Below are 19,370 nucleotides of genomic sequence, written 5' to 3'. Positions count from 1 at the left end.
GCCCACCAGCAGACGGATGATCATTACCAGGCAGCGCTGTCATTTTTGTCGGAACTGGACCTGTGGCTGCAAAACCAAACCAAACCAATAAATCCGAGAAAGCTCGAGTCAATTCTGCGTGACAGACACCCATGGGGTATTCCCTAGTTTTACCCTAGTTACACTCTGATCCCGGGCCCAGCGTTCACTCCTCAGTATCTGTTTCCTCTCTGGGAAAAACAGACTGGGGTGTAACCTCCTTCAGAGAGGGAGGTCTATGATCGCTTACACTGACGCACTGGGTAAGGTGCCCACACTGAGCTAGTGCGATATGAACATCAGTCACTGTCCCACCACCAGCACCGCCCACACTGCCCGCACCACCATTCCCACCTTCTTTTTCCTCTCCTTGTCCTTCCTCTTCTCCTCCTCCTTCTTCATCATCTCCCTTTCCATCTTCTCTTTCTCCTCCTCCATCATCTTTATCTCTGTCTTCTTCATCATCATTTCCTCTTTGTTCTTCTTCAGCATCTTCATCTCCGTCTTCTTCCTCATCTTCTCCTTCATCATTTTCATCTCCTCCTTTCCCCTTTTCTCTTTCTCCTTCATCATCTTCATTTTCTCCTTCTCCTGCTTCAATTGTATCATCTTCTTCCTCTTTCCCTCCTTCTTCATCATTTTCTCCATCTTCTCTTTCTCCTCCTCCTCCATCATTTTCATCTCCGTCTTCTTCCTCATCTTCTCCCTTTCCTTCTTCTCCATCATCTTCATCTTCATCTCCATCTTCTTCTCCTTTTCCTCCTCCTCCTCCATCATCTCCATCTTCTTCTTCTCCTTTTCCTCCTCCTCCTTCTCCATCATTTTCATCTCCATCTTCCTCATCTTCTCCCTTTCCTTCTTCTCCATCTTCTCCATCTCCATCTTCTTCTCCTTTTCCTCCTCCTCCTTCTCCATCATTTTCATCTCCATCTTCTTCATCTCCATCTTCTTCTCCCTTTCCTCCTCCTCCTTCTCCATCATTTTCTTCTCCATCATCTTCATCTCCATCTTCTTCATCTTCTCCCTTTCCTTCTTCTCCTTCATCATCTTCATCTCCATCTCTTTTTCCTCCTCCGTCTCCTCCATCATTTTCATCTCCATCTTCTTCCTCATCTTCTCCCTTTCCTTCTCCATCATCTTCACCCCCATCTCCATCTCCTTTTCCTCCTCCTCCATCATGTTCATTTCCATCTTCTTCCTCATCTTCTCCTTTGCCTTCTTCTCCTTCATCATCTTCATCTCCTTCCTCTTCATCATTTGCATTTCCATCTTCCTCTTCTCCTTCATTATTTTCTCCATCTTCTTTTCTTTCTCCTTTCTCTCCTCCTTCTGCACCACCTTTGTCTCCAACTTCTCCCTCATCATCTCCTTTCTCTCCTTCTTCATCTTCTTCCTCATTGTCTCCATCTCCTCCTCCTTCATCATTTTCATCTCCATCTTCTCCTTCATCTTCTTCTTCCTCATCTCCTCCTCCTCCTTCATCATCTTCTCCTTTCCCTTCTCCTCCTTCCTCTCCATTGTCTGTGCCATCTTCTTTCCCGTGTTCGTCTACTCCTCCTTCCTTTTCCCTTTCCCCTCCTTCTCCTCCATGGCCCCTTTCTTCTTCCTCTCCATCTTCTTTTCCATCATCATCATCATCATCATCATCATCATCATCATCATCTTTACGATGGTTGTCATTTTCTCCTGGGAAACCAGAAGAGAAGTGGTTAGCATTGGTGTGTAAGCCCTTGTTACTTGAAAAAAGGTTGGGGTTACTTGAAAAGCCCCTGCAGGGTTACTGCAAAGGACAGGGAGCATACCTGGAGAGGAAGCTGTTTTGTCTGAAGTGGACGTTGTATCTGCAAATAAAGAAGAATCCAATTCAAATTGAGTGGAGAGAAAATGCAGTGTTTTAGTTTGCCCAACAGTGTAGATACAATGACCTTTAAGAAATCAGTGGTTGAAACAGAAGAGAAAGTGGGTAGAACTTTCACAACAGCAACCTGGTTTCAGTGTGTCTATGGGAACATGCTGCTGGGTTGGAGTCTAGCTGAAGGCAATGCAGATGCCTCCAGGCAGACAGTGGTGTTGGGTCCCCTAGTCTGACCTTTCATGGGCATATAAGATCAAGACCAAAGCCACACACCCTAGTAGAGGCATCACCTCCATGTCTAAAAATGAACAAAAAGAACATGGGGCTCAATTTCTAGTGAAGAAGACACTTGGGGATTATATTGTAGGCAAAATGTTCATTTGTCACATGGAAGAAGGGGAGCTGGTCACATTTAATCTTAGCAATGATGAAACATACAACTTTCCTCTAGTTCTTAAATGCTCCCCAATACTCCCCCCCACTATCATGATCCCAATTCTACTTTACAAATCTGACTAGACCAGAGGATATACACTGGCACAGATAGGAACTGGAAACAGGGAATCCGCGGCAGATGATTCTTTCAGGACCAGTGCTGAGAGTGGCGATACTGGGAGGGTGGAGGGAAGGTGAGGTAGAAAGGGGGAATTTATTACAAGGGTCTACATATAGCTTCCTCCCTGGGGGATGGACAACAGAAAAGTGGGTGAAGGGATATGTCAGACAGTGTAAGACATGACAAAATAATAATAATTTATAAATTACCAAGGGTTAATAAGGGAGGAGGTGGTGGGGAGGGAGGGGAAAATGAGAAACTGATAGCAAGGGCTCAAGTAGAAAGCAAATGTTTTGAGAATGATGATGATGACAAATGTACAAATGTGCTTAACACAATGGATGGATGTATGGATTGCCATAAGAGTTGTATGAGCCCCCAATAAAATTATTTAAAAAAAATAGAAATATGGTAGGCAGAAGAATACTACCTGAGGCAGCATGCTTTTCTGCAGAGTTTGAAGATGCATGTGCATATAAACAGAGAGCAGGTTACTGCACAGCAAGTGAAAGGACACCTGAGTGTCATTTGCCATTGAGGTTGATTTTGTGGCCAAACTGGCTGCCAAGTGGACTCCTTTTCTCAGTGGGGTTGCGGTGGGTTGGCATAGAGTTGATGCTAACCCATAGCCACCCCATGGGAGCAGGAGAACTATTCCAGAGGGTTGTTAAGGCCATTACCTTCTGGAAACAGATCGCCTCGCTTCTGAGACTCTTGTGGATGAGTTTGGACAGTCAGCCTTTTGGTTGGTGGTTACATGCTTGCTTAATTATTTGTACCACCCAAGACAAGTCCATCCCATCAACTTACACAGCACAATGCGAGACTCCTTCCTCCATGGGAAGCTCACTTCTGCAGAGAGTGACGAGGTATCCATGCACAATGAGAAGAAGGATCGCAGGGCCCGGCCCCAGACTATCATGATAAAGCCAAGATGGCGACAAAACAACTTACACTCATGTTTTGGTTTCCCAGAGTGTAGGGGAGTTATGTTTACTTAATCCCTTGTCTGTTAGGTCTACGACAGCCTTTTGAAAAATGGTCAGGAGGACCTAACGCATGAACTGAGCACACACACTGCCGGGAGAATGGCACTGATTGACCCACTGGATATGGGCTAGCCTCAAATCCTCAATTTGGGAAGAATGAAATTTCTGTGACATGCAATAAGTTGACCAAAAATATAAATAAATAAAATGAGCCATGCTGTCCTAGTGAGCAGGACTTCCAGGTTCCTCTTTTCACGGAAGCTTATGTGAGGCCAAATTTTTTATCAAGCAGCCTAATTTGCCAAGGAGAGTTCCAAGAAGGGACATTTAATGGGACAGCACAGAACACTTTACCTGGGGCAGGGGTCACAGCTGTTGACACCGAAGCTGCAGCTGAATAAAAATAGAAAATGAAAAAGGCAACAGTTAGACAGCTGCGTGTGATGTGCGTGTTTCTAGAAGGTGAGGAGATGGAAAGGTGGCCCTCACTGAGCAGTAGGACTGACCAGCCACAGTGTCTTGCTATCCAGGCAAGCCTTCTTCCCGTGCCCCCAGGTGTCCCAGCCTCCGCAAGCTCCAGTCCTCTCACCTCACTCTAAGAGGTGGAAAAGGTAACATGTTCAGAAGGCCACAGTCCATGACTCTCCACGGTGTGTGGCTGATCTCAAAGAGTCTATAAATGGAGGATTCCCACCCCTCCCCTTCTCACCACCAGATCAACACTTTGAGGCCATTAGTCAGTCCTTGGGAGAAAGAACAGGTTTTCTATTTTACAAACTGGAAAAGTCTAGGGAGCACTGAGACTCTGCCCTGCAGAGTCATTCTGAGAGGGAACTGACTGCAGGGCAGTGAATCTCTGGTTTTGAATTTAGTTTCTCTCCGTCTTTCCCTCTTCCAACTGGTGAGAGGCAGAGGAATTTCAAACTGGGATCTCCTCTACGTGGGCTGTTCCAAGATGTAGACGAAGAAGATGGGAAGGGGCCAACAAAGCCCATCTGGCTCTTGTTCTGAACTGTAACCTGCAGCTGGAGCTCGGCTTTATGGGCAACAAAGGCTGTACTTTGCTGTCCTGGTTGCTGACTCGGATGTCTTATTTCTCCATTAGTATTAAAAGAGAGAAAATAACTTAAGTGTTTAGAAACGACCTTTACCAGGTGAAGGGGCCATTTTTACATGGACTGGAGCAAGGAAGAGGATCCTTTTTATTGGCCACCAACCCACTCAAGAGTAAGACACTCTATTTGTTAAGTCATTGATCTCAGAGTCCCTCCAGAAACTCCTGAGATAGTTTGAAGCATCATTCCCTAGAAACTATTCCACAAGAAGTGGGTTACTTGCTATCTTAGCCAACTATGCACCCTCGCTGCCTGGGTCCAGAGCTCGGTCCATTTTCAACAGGGCTGCTGGAATATCGAAGGAGGACCAGTTACAGCCAGCCTGGCAACACTCATTTGTAAGTCTCTTGGAGAAATCCCCTCCATGGACTTGAGTGGGCAATTGCATTAGAGCGGTCCTGCAAACGATGAATTACGCATGGATGTTGTACGCTTGTGCACTTTCCTCTTGGCTTGTGCATTTAGCTGTGTTTCCCAGAATTCATTCACTGTTGGGGGACCTATGGAGGCCCTTGATGACTCAACTCCACATAAATGTGTGCAATAGAAAATTCAAAAGGAAAGATTATTAAAGGTCAAAGAATTTGGCCAGGACACAAACAGTTGCTTAATGCACTCGTAGGCAAACAAAATACAATCATTTATAATGAAATGGAACCCCAAATGGCATTAAAATGATCTGCTGACATGGTTTCAGCACTCCTTGAAGACGTTGGAAACCAGAAAAGGCAATAGATCAACTCCTACTAAATTGTTTTACTGGCTTGTTTTCTTCCCTCTGTGTGGTAGTTAGATCATTCTATGTTAACTTGAAGATGTAGAAAAGTGTAAGGGTGGAATTCAGCTTGCCAATCAGGTCACTGTCTGGAGCTGCCTCCGTGGGGGTGTGGCCTTCTCCTAAGGAGGACCCGGACTCTCCCTGACTCTCTGAGAGCTGCTGGAGCCTGGCCACGTTTCCACTGACCATGGATGCATAGGCCTCTGTTCCCACTGGCCTGGGCTTTCCTGAAGTCTGCATCATTGCATGTGGCTGCGTGAGTCCGACAAGGGACTGATGGACTAGTATCTGATTTATGGACTTGATTTGGATTGGGCTGGGATGATATTTCTTGATATATAGTTACTTCTTCATATAAAACTTTTTTTTTCTACATAGATGAGTATCTCTGGATTTATTTCTCTAGTCAACCCAACCTAACACACCCTGTCTCTAGTGCACAAAGACCATGGGCTTTATTGATTTAATGCACAAATATTGACCGATCATCTACCATGTGACAGTCGACTGTACTTAGCACTCAGGTAGAATAATCAAACCAGATACGGTGCCTGTTCTTACGGAGTGAACCATGCCTTAGGAAAGACAGGTAGGATCAAATGAATACACAACCCATGCAAATTTGTCATCGTGACTGTGCGGTGTGGGAAGAACGCATGACATGAGGAGAACCTCCAATGAACTGACCCCACATGGCCAAGCCCGCCCCTCTCCATTCTGCCCCCCCCCCTCCTGCCTGGCCCAGAGTCTGGGCTACTAACATCAAGGTGGGCAGTTCAAACCCAGCAGTCATTCTATGGGAGAAAGATGAGACTCCTGTAGAGATCTAGACCAGGGGTCCTCAAACTTTTTAAACAGGGGCCACTTCACTGTCTCTCAGACCCGTTGGAGGGCTGGGCTATAGTTAAAAAAAAAACTATGAACAAATTCCTATGCACACTGCACAGATCTTATTTTGAAGTAAAAAACAAAATGGGGCAAAACCACCTGGTGGGTTGGATAAATGTCCTCGGTGGGCTGCATGTGGCCCACGGGCTGAAGTTTGAAGACCCCTGATCTACAGTCTTAAAAACACTCTGTAGGAACTGTTCTATCCTGTCTTACAGGGTTGCTATGAGTTCGAATCAACTAAGTGGCTGTGTGTGTGCACGCGTGTGTGCATAGGTGCACTATTATTGAGGAAGAAGAGGCCTTGACAGGCACAGCAACTTGTCCATCATTGCAGAAATGGTTAGGGTGGTAGCCAGAACTGGGGTCTAGGTTCTTTGCCCCCAAATCTTGGGATGCTGCATTTGACTCAAATGTTTCAATGGCCACAGGATTCAGAGAAACATTGTGCTAAACCACGTGAAAAATGGCCCTGGACTGCAGGGCTCCTCAGAGCCTTTCCTGAGCTAGTAGCCTGTGAATCTTCAAGAGAGGAAGATGGCATTTCCCCAGCTGTTTAGCTATGCAGTCCGTTTAGTTCAGGATGAGTGTACTGCACTGTGAAATACATTTACGAGATGTGGAACTCTATTATTTTATGGAGGTTTTAAAGTTTTGCCAGAGCTCTCTGAAGTCCTGTGACTTAAATAGCAGCATAGCTTACTGAATACCCACATGTGTGGGCACTAGTGCGCATGTGAGCAAGGCCCTGTCACTACGGACAGATTCAGAGATCAAAGAGGAAGGGAGTAAACTCGGTGCCCTGTATCTGGAAGCCGTGTGATTTCTATCTGCTACATTTACCATTTCAGCCAATGAATCTGCGAGCCTCTTGTATTAGTTTGCTACGGGCTTGAAATTTAACTGCATATGAAATATAAACTCTAGCCCTGGCCAGATTCAAGGCAACCAATAACACAAAAGGCTTAAGTAAGTAAGCAAGCAAACAAATGTAATTACCAGGTGAAGAGGTCACTTCCGTGGCTGATGCTGGAAGTGGCAAACAAAAGACAATATAAGAAAACATCTAAACATAAATCCTACCCACAAGCCAATGCGGGCTTGTCTTATGCGTCTCTATGCGTCTTTTCAAAAAAGCCCTCAACGAGATGGATTGACACAGCGGCCGCAGCAGTGACTCGAGCAGAGGAACAATGGTGAGGATGGCAGAGGACTGGGCAGGGTTTCCTTCTGTCACGCACGGGGTGCTGACTCCACGACACCTATGTCTAAGCCCGGGCACTAGGTATGTGTTTGGAGAATGCCAACAGGATTCAAGCAAACGAGACCTGGCGATCTACTTCTAAAAATCAGTCAGTACAAACCCTACAGAGCCCATCAGTTGGACGGCAGCCAAGCACAAGGGTGGTCTATTGCTGGGCAGCTTTTAATTTCTTCCTGTTGTACGTGGGCCCCGATGACTTAGGGCTAACTCAACAGCAGCCTGCAACCATGGAACCCTGATTTCTTCCCACTCATCTCCAGGTCCCCTGCAAGAGTTACAGTTCTGGCAGCACCCTCAGGAGAACTCCAAGAGTAAGTACCTGCGCAAATGACCCCGGCATCTTCATGATGGCCGCAATTGTGGATGGACAAGCCCCGATGTTGACACTGGCCCAGCGTGTTCTCGTTGCCTTGGCACTGCACGTCATCTAGCAGGATGCTCCCTACACCCGCCCCAAAGTGGCCATTCCCCAGGGCACTGATGCCCGCCCCGCAGTCCAGCTGCCGGCACACAACGTGGGCAGCACTGGTGGTCCAGAGGTCATCACACACGGTTCCCCAAGCTCCGTCATGGTAGACTTCCACTCGCCCTTCGCACCGGTTGCTCCCATCCACCAATCTGATGACAGGCAAGTCTGGAGAAGACCCAGAGATTATTTGAATGTGGTTAGTGTTCCTGGAAGGTCATTTCTAATGGGGCTTTTCTTTAGTTTCTCATATAACCAACTGTGGAGTCACCTAATCTGGTGTCAATTTAAGGATTGAGAATGGAGGGGTGGAGTCTAGGCTGTCAATCTGGAGATAGCCAATGAGACTTCTGTGTGGGCATGGCCTTCTCCTGGAAATTCTGAGAAATCTGGTACTTCCTACTTGGAGGCTGAAGATACCTCTCTCTCTGCTACTCCCTGGGAGACATTGCAGGAGGAAAGCCACTTGGACGCAACCAGACCTCAGAAGCCAGGGAAGCCACAGAGAGACGCCTGCCAGCACTGAGATATTTCCAATGACACTGGATCCAAAGACTTCCTACCCACTGGTTTGTAATCTTCTGCATTCGGCATCTTGCATGTATTTTTTGAGTCTGAAGAGGACTTTATAGATTGATATCAGAAATATGGGCTAATATTGGACCTATGGACTTGAGCTGGACTGGGCTGGGATGTTTCCTTAGTGTTCATTTGCTCTTGTATATAAATATCTCTCTTATACACATATGTGTGTCCATGGATTTGTTTCTCTAGTCTAGTCTAGACTAACATATCAACCTTGAATTGAAGTACACTAGAAACTCTTCCCTTGTGTTCTAGATGCCATAGGAAGAAGTCAAATTAGTGCTTACAATGGCAGGGGCCAGCTTTTCCTTATAGGCACAGATTGCCCCATTATTTCCATCTTTGAAAATATGGGAAATTTCAAGGTCAAGGATATGTCTTTATTTCAGAGCCCAGTCATCTACAGGCTAGACATTAGTTTAGGAATATGTATAAGGCGGCTTCTCATGAATTATTTACTTTAGGACAAATTTGCCCATGGGCCCATGTTCAAAATTACAGTATTTTTTCCAGAACCAGAGCCCGGATCCGTGACTGTCTGGTTTGATGAGTGGACACGGAGGTCTGTATTTTCTCAGGCCTGGCGGTGCTGGGCTGCTAACTTCAAGGTTAGTGTTTTAAGTCATCCAGCCACTGAATGGGAGAAGGATGAGAGCTCTCTGCTCCCATAGAGACTTGTCGCTTCAGAAACAAGTTCTGCAGGTTTTCTAGGAGTCAGAATCAGGCAGTGAGTTTTTGTTTGTTTTGGCATAAGCCTGGATCCAGGTGACCACCATCAGCTGTAACCTCAGGGAAACCACTAGAAAGAGTCAATAACCACCAAAGGAGGCAGGACGGGGTGGGTGGGGGAGGATGAAAGGCTTACCAACTGTCAGAGCCATTTCTGCCGATTCTGGGGCAACTCCAGCAGCTACAAGAGAAAGTCCAGGTAGCAGGTTAGTGGAGGTGAGTATGCATAAAGGGCTCATGGGAAATGAGTTGAGTGGACAGATGGATTGCATCTGTGCAGGCTCCACTCTCCAGTTCAGAACATTCCAGCAAATATCACACCTTCACAGGAGGATTAGAATTTCTGAAGGCTGAGCATCACCGACCAGGCAGCCTCTCTGAATCTCCCTCCACCCTATGGCGCTGGCACCTTCAGGGGTAGATCCTGATTTATCGGCACTAATTGGAAGCCTCTACCTCAGTGGTTCTCAGCCTCCCTAATGCCGCGGCCCTTCCATACAGTTCCTCATGTTGTGGTGACCCCCAACCGTAAAAGTATTTTTGTTGCTACTTCATAACTAATTTTGCTAGTGTTATGAATTGGGCAACCCCTGTGAAAGGGTTGTTCAACCCCCAAAGGGGTCGCGACCCACAGATTGAGAACCGCGGCTCTACCTGACCCTGTCCTGAAGGAGCCCTCAACAGCCCCTCAGACGCTCGGAGGCTATAACGAGGGGTATTTGGTACCACCTTGACTCAGTTGATCTCATCCTGTGAAATGACAGCTTGTTCTAAGCAGCAAATGTTAAATATTCAATATAATTAACTGTCCAATTCATCGCCATCCAGTTGATGCTAACTTATGCATAACCACCCTATTTCGGGTTTCCAGGACCGTAAACATGGGAGTGGTTCGTGTATCTTTCTCTGAATTGTTGATCTGACGCCTAACCCACAGTGCAACGAGCCGTGTTCACTCAGGAGATCTTCCTCCATTCATCTTATAGGAGTCCTAGTAGCGTCATGGCTGTGCACTGGGTTGCTAAACGCAAAGCCAGCAGCTCAAACCACCAGGTGCTCTGAGGGAGAGAGACGGGCTTTCTAGTTCCAGAAAGAGTTACAGGCTCGGAACCTCACAGGGGCCGTGCTACCCTGTCCTGTAGGGGGCTTTGCGTGAGCACACTGACTGGATGGCGAGTGAGCCCCGAAGTCGGATCCCTGCTCGGGGCAAACGCAGCCAAGGGCTCTGCTGGCACCAAGCCAGAGGCATTGCAGAAGAAGGCCTGACCGCGGACTTCCCAGAGGCCAGAGCCGCTGAAAACCCCTGAAACCAGGGTCTCTGCGGACCTTCCTGGTCACCGTTAATGGGAACTGGCTCCGATGGGGTGGGTCTTCACTCCCCATCCACGTTGTCTCCTGAGGGGAAGCTCAGCAAGGAGGTGGGGGCCGTGTTATTCAGTAACGAAGTGGAGTTTGAGAGCTTTCTTCTTACTGGCTTGGCATAGGACTGTCCCTAGAGGCAGGGGTGCCCCTGGAGACCTTCAGCAAACCGGGAGAGCAGTCGACGATGGCTCTCTTGGGAAATGCCGAATATCCTCAAGTATAAGCCGAGTTTTGTCAGCACATTTTAAATGCAGTTTTTGTGGTAAAATTAGGTGCCTCGCTGATATTTGGTTTGGCTTATATGCGAGTATATACGGTACCTTGATGGCAAATTTACAAATAGAGACCTCTGGAAAACCCATCCTTAGAAATTCAGAGCCAGGCCATCGCAGGGCACAGGTGGGGGTGAGGACTGCATTGCTCTCTTTCAGTCTCAGGCCCAGGGCAGTGGGCGGTGGCAGACAAGCTTGGTCAGTGACTCTTCTCACCTGGAACTAGACTGACCACTGTCCTGAGTTGCCTGAGCCTGGAGGCTCCTGGGATACAGAACTCTCATTGCTAAAAGCAGGTCCATTCCAGGTAACCAAGGACAAATTGCTCCCCCTAGCTGGGTCCCCCAGGCCATTCACTGACAGTCTGCCTGGTGGGCTCAGCTCTGTCCCTTGCAATGGACACCTGATGCAGGGGCTCCAGGTACCTGAGCAGACGGCCCCGGCGTCCTCATGGTGCCCACAGTTGTGGACGAGGAGGCCCAGGTGGTGGCACTGCCCAAGGTTGCTTTCGTTGCCAGTACACTGCACGTTGTCGAGGATGATGGGGCCTGAGCCAGGACCAAACAAACCGTTCCTTGGGGCTGCCAGGGCTGCCCCGCAGTCCAGCTGCTGGCACACCACCTGGGCTGCGGCCAGGCCCCAGAGGTCGTCACACACAGTGCCCCAGGTATCGTTGTGGCGGAGCTCCACGCGGCCCTCACACCTGCTCTTCCCATCGGCCAGCCTCACCTCGGGCAGATCTGTAGGGGCGGAGAGGCAAGGTAGTGTGAGCCGGTTCCCTATCACCAACCGAGATGCCCTTCCAGGCAGACCGTGGTACCCAGGCCTGCCCTGGCAGTTTGGCTGGCGCTGCCCAAGGAGGTGACATGTGCAGCAGAAGAGAGTCTCTTGGGTTTTGTACCTGTGTCTGAAGTTTAGCACACACCTGATAGTCATTTCCCTCACTGGGCAGTTTCAACATGGAATGCGGACCACATGGTGGCTTGTAAAGCGATCACCCGGCTTTGGGAAATACGAAAACCCAGGGTCCGTGGGGACCCACAGCGACCCGAGGGGGCAGCACAGGGCGGCCCCTAAGGTTTCCAAGGCTGTGCTCTTTCTGGGAGCAGGTGGCCTCCTTTCTCTCCCATGTGGCAGCTGGTGGGTTTCAGCCACTGACTGCTCAGTTAGCAGTTGGATGTTTTAACCTCCTGTGCCACTTGGGCTCCTGGAAAAGACGTATACAGCTGACCCTTCCAAAACACAGACTGGCACTGCTGGGGTTCATGTTTACACAGATGTCCCCCCGCTTGGTGCTAGTGTGGTGAGCTCAATGCCAGGTGATGCTAATCCTCTCTGTGAGCAGTTTGCCTCTCCAGTGACTCACGCATCAAGTGACGTGAGCGCCACCAGCCTCTTAAGTGGGTACTTGCAACACCAGAGCGCCAACAACAGTAGCACGGAGAAAACAATCCGCCTCTCCTGGACCCCAGACGTTCACACCCCTGCTGTTGGAGGCCCAGCTGCTTTAGAGGTCAACTGCACACTTCAAAGGACCTGGCTTTCTTTCTCTTTTGACTATCATTGCTGGTGCTGTTTCCCTAAAAGTTAATTCAAATGAGGCGTGGAAGTTTGGACCATTTTCCAGTTCAGTTCGCACAAAGAATAGAGTGACATTCTCCAAGCAAAAGTCATTTCAGTCTACTGAAATGAAAAACAAAAACAATCAAAACCCAATCAGAACCAAATATTTACTGGGGGGAATGACGGAGGTGCTTGGGGGTAGTGTTGGTGTTGGTGATGGTGTTGGTGTTGGTGTTGGTGTTGGTGATGGTGATGGTGGGGGGCAGAGACCCAAGCAGGGGGAGATAGGTCACCATTTCTGCAAGGTGGTAAGGAATTGACCGAAGGCAGTAAAGAAGAATGTCAGACTCTGAGCCCTCAGAGATGGGAGCTGGTTCATGGGGTCCCTTTTACGAGGGGTTCACAAGGGCATTCTGGGAAAAACCTTAACAAAAAGCCTGAGGGTAGGATGTTGATGAGGGTAGGTGGGCTTGGAGACTGTGGGAAAATGGCTTGGAACTTATTTAGGAGAATTTTAGCACTAAGAGGATACCTTTATCCATCCCTCCATCCCTCCATCCACCCAATCATCCATCATCCATATTCTTCTTTTTTATTTAGCAGTTGGTTCTTCCCCTGAAAATCCCCCTAAGCTAGAAGACTCCATCGTTACGGCTTGTCTGTAAGACCACAGCTTTTATCCCACAGGCGATTCTCATCCAAGAGAACCAGGGGCATGGCAATCGTGTTTGCTGCCCTTCTGCTAGCCATAGATGGCTGGGCTCTAGCCCCAGAAAAACAATGACAACCTGTAATAATATGAAAAGTACCTATTGGGTGTAACTGGTGTGCATGCTCCCCAGGAGTCGAAGAAACTGTACATGGCAAAGAGAAACAAAGAAAAAGAACATTCACCGTGAGTACGTTGCAAACGAACACACCGGACTTCCATTGTCTTCTCAAATACCATCTAAATCACATAAATGAGTATGTCTCTTAAACAACCCCATCTGATCTCGAGTCAAGTAATTACCTTTTAAAATGTGGATGTAGTGTTGAAGGTGTGTGCGTTATTTTGATTAAAGATAAGAAATTCAAAAAAATAAGATTCATCCTGGGGCGATAATGATACAATCCACTAAGCACAGGACATCTTGTCTGCACTCTGGGGCTCTGGTGAAGCTGCAGGCTGGTGAGAAGCTCCTGTCACAGGGTCCCCCTGATCCTGCCTCTCTTATCCTCCCTGCTGCCACTGCCTCTGATGTGGGAGTCACTGCGTTGGGCCAAGAGCTGGCCTTGCTGAGTTCTGAGATGCAACTCTTTGAAAGGATCACACACCAACCTCTTACTGCCAAGACCACCTCTCTCTGAAGGCATGAGAAGGAGTCCTGGGTCTTCGCCTTCTGGGAGACTTGGAGCTCAGGGCTTTCTCAAGGGAAGTTAAGGCTTGTCAGGGATGGTCAAAGTGAGGGGTGGGGTGGGGGTGGGGTGGTCCCTGTACTAGACAGCGAGTCACCACTCAACAGATAAGATGGGCCTGAACTCATAGGTGCCCGGGTGTCCAGCACTGGAGGACTGTGCAGGCATAGAGATAGAAACCAGGATGATTAAGCAGTTCAGTCTTTCCGTTACCAACTTTTTTCTGCTTTGAATTATTTGGTGATAACATGTGTTTTAAGTGATGGAAGCCGTGCTGAAACGGAGGGAAATGATGGAGGTACTATGAATTTTGATGCAATTATATGGGCACATGTGTCCCAAATGGACTCTACTGGTAGGACAGGTGGCCAGAGGCTGGTTTCTTCTGATTCACACAGTTCCACTACAACTGGGCTGGCAGCTTCCCAAGAAACCCAAGAGGCTGAACATGTAGGTGTGTGCTGTATGTCTCACGGGCCACAGAGTGTTAAAGATCGCTGACTCAGTTGAAATGTGACACATGTCAGAAGGTGAGCTGGCCCCTCTAGGCTGTCCTGGCATGTCCATGGCAGGTCCAGGAGGTGCTGGACTCACCTGAGCAGATGACACCAGCATCTTCCTGGTGCCCACAGTTGTGGTTGAACCAGCCACCATGTGGGCATTGCTCTATGGAGGATTCCTTTCCTGTGCAGTTGACATTATCCAGGAGGATGTGCCCGGTCCCGGGGCTGAAGCTTGCTCCTGGGAGGACAGAAACAGCTGGGCCACAACCCAGCTGCCTGCAGACCACGTGGGCATCCTGGATGGACCAGTTGTCATCACACACGGTTCCCCAAGTGTCGGCGTGATAGACCTCCACCCGGCCCTCACATCTGTTGGACCCATTGGCCAGCCGCAGGCCCAGACCTGGGGGGACATTCCAGAGAAGAACTTCCGTGAGACTCCTCTGGAAAGGACACCAGACGAGCCATCTCTTCCCTGGACGTTCTACATGGATAATGAAGATGAACAAATCCACTTCTCCCTTTACTTTACCTTTGTTTTGGGCACCACTCGGTGTGTGTGTGTGTGTGTGTGTGTGTGTGTGTGTGTGTGTGTGTGTGTGTGTGTGTGTGTTTGTGTGTTTACAGTCAAGGCTGATTGAAGAAGTGGGTTGACTCACTGGTCAGCTGGACCAGGGGTCCATGTCACCAAACAGCTGACCCTTTCTCTATCCAGTTTTTTACACTTCCTGGGCTTGCTGGCCTTTCCAAGAGAAGATATCATGCACAGACGAGTTGCTGAGTGTGTTTGCATGTGGGTCTGCTTCTCTGTGGGCCCTTGTATACACTGATACAGTGACAATAGCTAAATCCCCCCCATCTGCTTTGTTCCCAGCACCAAGGGCAATGCCATGTGTAAAGATGCTCTGGGAGGCCCACGGGCTTCATTAAGGGCTAACTCTCATGTGAAAGAAGGCAGTGGAGTAAAAGGAGGAAGTGAGGGATGCATTTGGAACACCACTCAAGTGAGTTCTTGGGTAGAGCTCAGGGGAGATCTGGGGTCATCAAGGTACTCTGGTCTTCCTTGACATTGGTCCTCATGGCCAGCTCCATGGCCTTGCTTGCATTTCACAGCTTCTCCCTCCCGTTCACTTTCACACCATAGCTTTCTAGATGAACCTAGGTATCATCAGCCATTTGTACCTTCAGCCCAAGGCTTGCAGAAATCTGAGGAAACGGCTAGTGTTTCCAGCAGGATCACCTTCTCCTATAGCAAGGCTGGAGTGACTCTGAAATCAAACTCTACAAAGGAAAGGCAGGTGAAGATAAAAGAAGATTACCTGCTGATGGAGGTGCCCCTGTTGGCTTTGCAGAAGATGCTGTGGACAGAGAAAGCAAATGAGAAAAAGATAACTGTCTTGGGAACTATCAACCTCCCAGGCAGCTGTCCAGGGATCCGTTACCTTGTGGAATTCCAATACCCACTTTCAGGCTCAAAGTCGGATTCCTTCCCTATAGCCTTTCTTTGTGGGTGATGGCAATGGATGCAAGCTCTGGAGAGGCAGGGCATTGAGGTTCATAGAGCGTAGCCTTGGGGGACCACTTGCTGCTCACTGCAAGCAACTCTGGGCTTCCTTGTATGGCTCAGAGCAAATTGTCTCTGTCCCACCTCCTCTCAGCAGATTGTACCTCACTGATAATGACCCTACTGTGGGAAGGCCATGGGCTTAATTTGAAAGGGATATCTATTGGGTTAATCACAGCGTCAGTAGAAAGAACCAGAGCGATACTTCCTGTGCCTCTACGGTCAACACATCTGCCAGGACCAGAACCACTGCCCAGCAGTGTCCTGGCCTGGGAAGAGTTGGGTTGGGCGATAATGGCCTGGCTCTAATCGGTGTGCCCCCCGCATCCACCATGGCCTCAGCTGCTCTCCGTAGAGCCATCCATGGAATCCCAGGGCAGAGTTAGGAGGTCGAGCTACTCCCTCCCTCCTCATCCTCACGCAGAAGAGGAAACTGAGGCAGGTGTGGTTCTGAGATTTGCTCAAGGTCCCACAGCGGGCAAGCAGAGTCAGGATAGAAGGTCCTGGGTCTTCGGACCCTAAACCACTGCCCAGGGCGACTTTTCCAAAGCAAGTCACCGCTAATCCATGAAGAACAGCTGGGAATTACCTAAAGTTGGGTCACTCCCAGCAGCTGACGGTGTTGAAGAAGACAGACCATCTATAAAAGACATAAATGAAAAGGTGCCGGTCATCATTCCCTTCATGTTTCTTAGGCCCGAGAGGGAGCATTGTTCATCTGGCTCAGAAAGGTTTAACACTTTGTTCTGACAAGAAGCCATGCACAATGTGGCCACCTGGTTAACAATGATCCCAAATGACCTCAGCTACAGCCACCGATGCCCTGCATTGAGGGGGTTATCTTGACCCTACTGCCAGACCCTGAATGTCTTTTGTAACTTTTGTTGCTGCTGTTGTTTTTTGCTGAGTGGGCCACAGTGATGGTCACTTGTGGCTCCTATCCTGCCTGTCGGTCTGATTGCGTAATTCTTCCTGACTGGGTGATTAGGGTGGTGCGCCTTCTACTTTGAAGAGTTATTCATTTATTACAGTAGAACGTCAAGATTTATATCTAGTTCCCTTTCTGATTCTGGGTATTTTTAGATAGGCACAGGCAGGAGTGGATTAGATCGTTTATTGTTTCTTTGAATGCTGAGCACGTTTTTGTCAGTTTTATTGCTACTGTATCTATTTCTATGTAGTGTCTATTTCTGGAAAGTGCCTCTGGCTTTCCTTTACAGCGGTGAAGTAAAGTGTCCTTTGGAAAGGGAGCTTTGTGAAGTGTCAGTGTAACAAAACCAGAATCCACAGTGAGGAAGGGGCAGGGGTTACAGCGCTCAGCTGCCAACCAAGAGGTCAGTGTTTTGGACACACCAGCAGCTCCATAGAAGAGTGTGGCAGTCTGCTTTCCTAAGGATTATCGCCTAGGAAATGCTATGGGGCAGATTGACTCTGTCCTATTGGGTAATGGACTTGAGGCTAACAGCGTTTTACAAGAAAATGATAGTGGGGCAGCGTGGGGACACCGCAGGGATTCTGCAGGTAGACAGTGGACAGACTGCAGGACACTTTTAGTCGTCAGATGCGATCAAGTCCCTTCGGACTCCTGGCAACTGTGTAACAGAACGAAACACCACCTGGCCTTGTGCCTTCTGCACAATTGTTCTTATGTTTGAGCCCATTGTTGCGGCCACTGTGTCCATCCATTTGGTCGAGAGATTTGCTCTTTTTCACGGCCCTGCTATCTTGCCAAGCACGGTGTCCTTTTCTAGGGACTGGCTTCTCCTGACAGCATGTCCAATGCACCTGAGGCGAAGTCTTGCCTCCTTTCCTCCAAGTTGCATTCTGGGTGTACTTTATCCCAGGCAGACGTGTCTGTTCCTTTGGCAGCCCAGGGTACTGTCAATCGTCTTTGCCCTCACCATCCTTCAAAAGCATCGATCCTTTTTCGGTCTTCTTTATTCAAGGTCCAACTTTCACGTGCACGTGAGGCAATTGAAAACACCATGGCTTGGGTCAGGTGCGCCTTAGTCCTCAAAGTAAACTCCTTTCTTTTCAACACCTTAAAGAGGTCTTGTGCAGCAGATGTATCCAATGCCTCACTTGATTTCTGGTGTGTCCATGAGCAGTCATTGACTGGTGTGTCCATGAGCAGTCATGGTGTGTCCATGAGCAGTCATTGTAGATCCTGGCAAGACACAATCCTTGACAACTTCAATCATTTCTCCATTTCTCAAGATGTTATCTGTTGGTCCAGTTGGGAGGACGGACACCTTCTGGTCCGGTGACTTCCCCAGTGCTCAAGGTTTGGGGTGGTGGTGAGGATGAGTGAGAAGGAGGAAGACCTTCAGTAAGATGGACTGACACGGTGGCTACAGCCATGGGCTCAAACATAACCAGGAGGCCGGCTCAGGGCTGGGCAGGGTCGCCATGAGTCGGAGGCAACCCAACAGTACCTAACAACAACAATGAGGTTCAGTGGGGGTGGACTCATAGAGCTGGGCCTTCTTCACCCCCCCCCCTCTGCGTGATTCTGACCTTCAGAGCTGAGCCCACCTGAGCAGATGACGCTGGCGTCCTCATGGTGGCCGCAGTTGTGGGAGAACCAGCCACTGTGCAGACACTGCCACAGCTTAGCCTCATTCCCCACACACTCAACGTCATCCAGGGCAATGGGTCCCAGGCCACGGCCGAAGTACGCCCACCCGAGGGCTGACACCGCCCTGCCGCAGCCCAGCTGCTGACACACCACGTGGGCATCGCGCAGGTCCCAGCCGTCATCACACACGGTCCCCCAGGTGTCGTTGTAGAACAGCTCCAGGCGCCCCTCACAGCGGTGGCTGCCGTTGCTCAGCCGGAGGGCCACATCTGGGGATGCACACACACTGGTCACTGTTCTGGGGGGCTGCCCTGGGCGCTAGAGGGACTCAGGAGCGATTCCTTGGGGTTGACTACGGTTGGGGCTCCATCCCTCACACTTGGGTGGGGGGAGCCATGTGGGTTAGAGGGGGCCACTGAGGCGCTTGTGTTTCATATCAGTGCACATTCTTCCTTCAATGCTTTCAAGCTCTTTCTCAGGTGGATTCATGGTCCATTCCCAAGGCCCCAGCTGAGATGGACGTCCAACCAGTTTCTCCGAGTCACAGCCTGGGCGAGACCACTTTAACCCTTTCAAGCTCCTTGTGTCCACTTGACCCGGTCTGCCTATCCATCAGTCATCAGCACCCAACCTGGACGGAAATGATCGAAGGACCTACCGGTATCGTTTTCGTTTTGCACGAGGGCCTCGTAGGAGGCATGGAAGCCAACGTTGGTGATGATGGCATCACTGTGGAAGACCACCATCATGTGGTTTGAGGAGGAGGTGAAGATTGGGGTTGTCCCCGAGCAGAATCTCCCCAGGGAGAAAGACTCGCTTTGTGGGCCGTCGAAGACTTCGATGAAGTCATATGGACAGCCATAGAAATTCTCCATCCTGTGGAGCGA

At 49.1% G+C, this 19,370-nt stretch overlaps 1 protein-coding gene across 1 annotated transcript in view; it reads right to left on the bottom strand.

Annotated features, from left to right (window-relative positions):
- The window catches only part of LOC142428692 (scavenger receptor cysteine-rich domain-containing protein DMBT1), a 27,977-nt gene extending 8,619 nt beyond the window's left edge, over window positions 1-19,358 (bottom strand). Inside the window, exons 1-5 of the mRNA XM_075533479.1 lie at window positions 19,142-19,358; window positions 18,441-18,752; window positions 14,433-14,744; window positions 11,303-11,617; window positions 7,783-8,097 (exon numbers count right to left, since the gene is read on the bottom strand). Coding sequence (XP_075389594.1) covers window positions 7,783-8,097; window positions 11,303-11,617; window positions 14,433-14,744; window positions 18,441-18,752; window positions 19,142-19,358 — 1,471 coding nt within the window. The remainder of the gene's footprint in view (window positions 1-7,782; window positions 8,098-11,302; window positions 11,618-14,432; window positions 14,745-18,440; window positions 18,753-19,141) is intronic.
- Between the last annotated feature and the right edge of the window lie 12 nt (window positions 19,359-19,370).

This window comes from Tenrec ecaudatus, chromosome 16, assembly GCF_050624435.1.
Source record: "Tenrec ecaudatus isolate mTenEca1 chromosome 16, mTenEca1.hap1, whole genome shotgun sequence".
Taxonomy (NCBI): Eukaryota; Metazoa; Chordata; class Mammalia; order Afrosoricida; family Tenrecidae; genus Tenrec; species Tenrec ecaudatus.
Note: the sequence above shows the minus strand (reverse complement) of the source record. Positions and strands in the feature narration are given on the sequence as shown.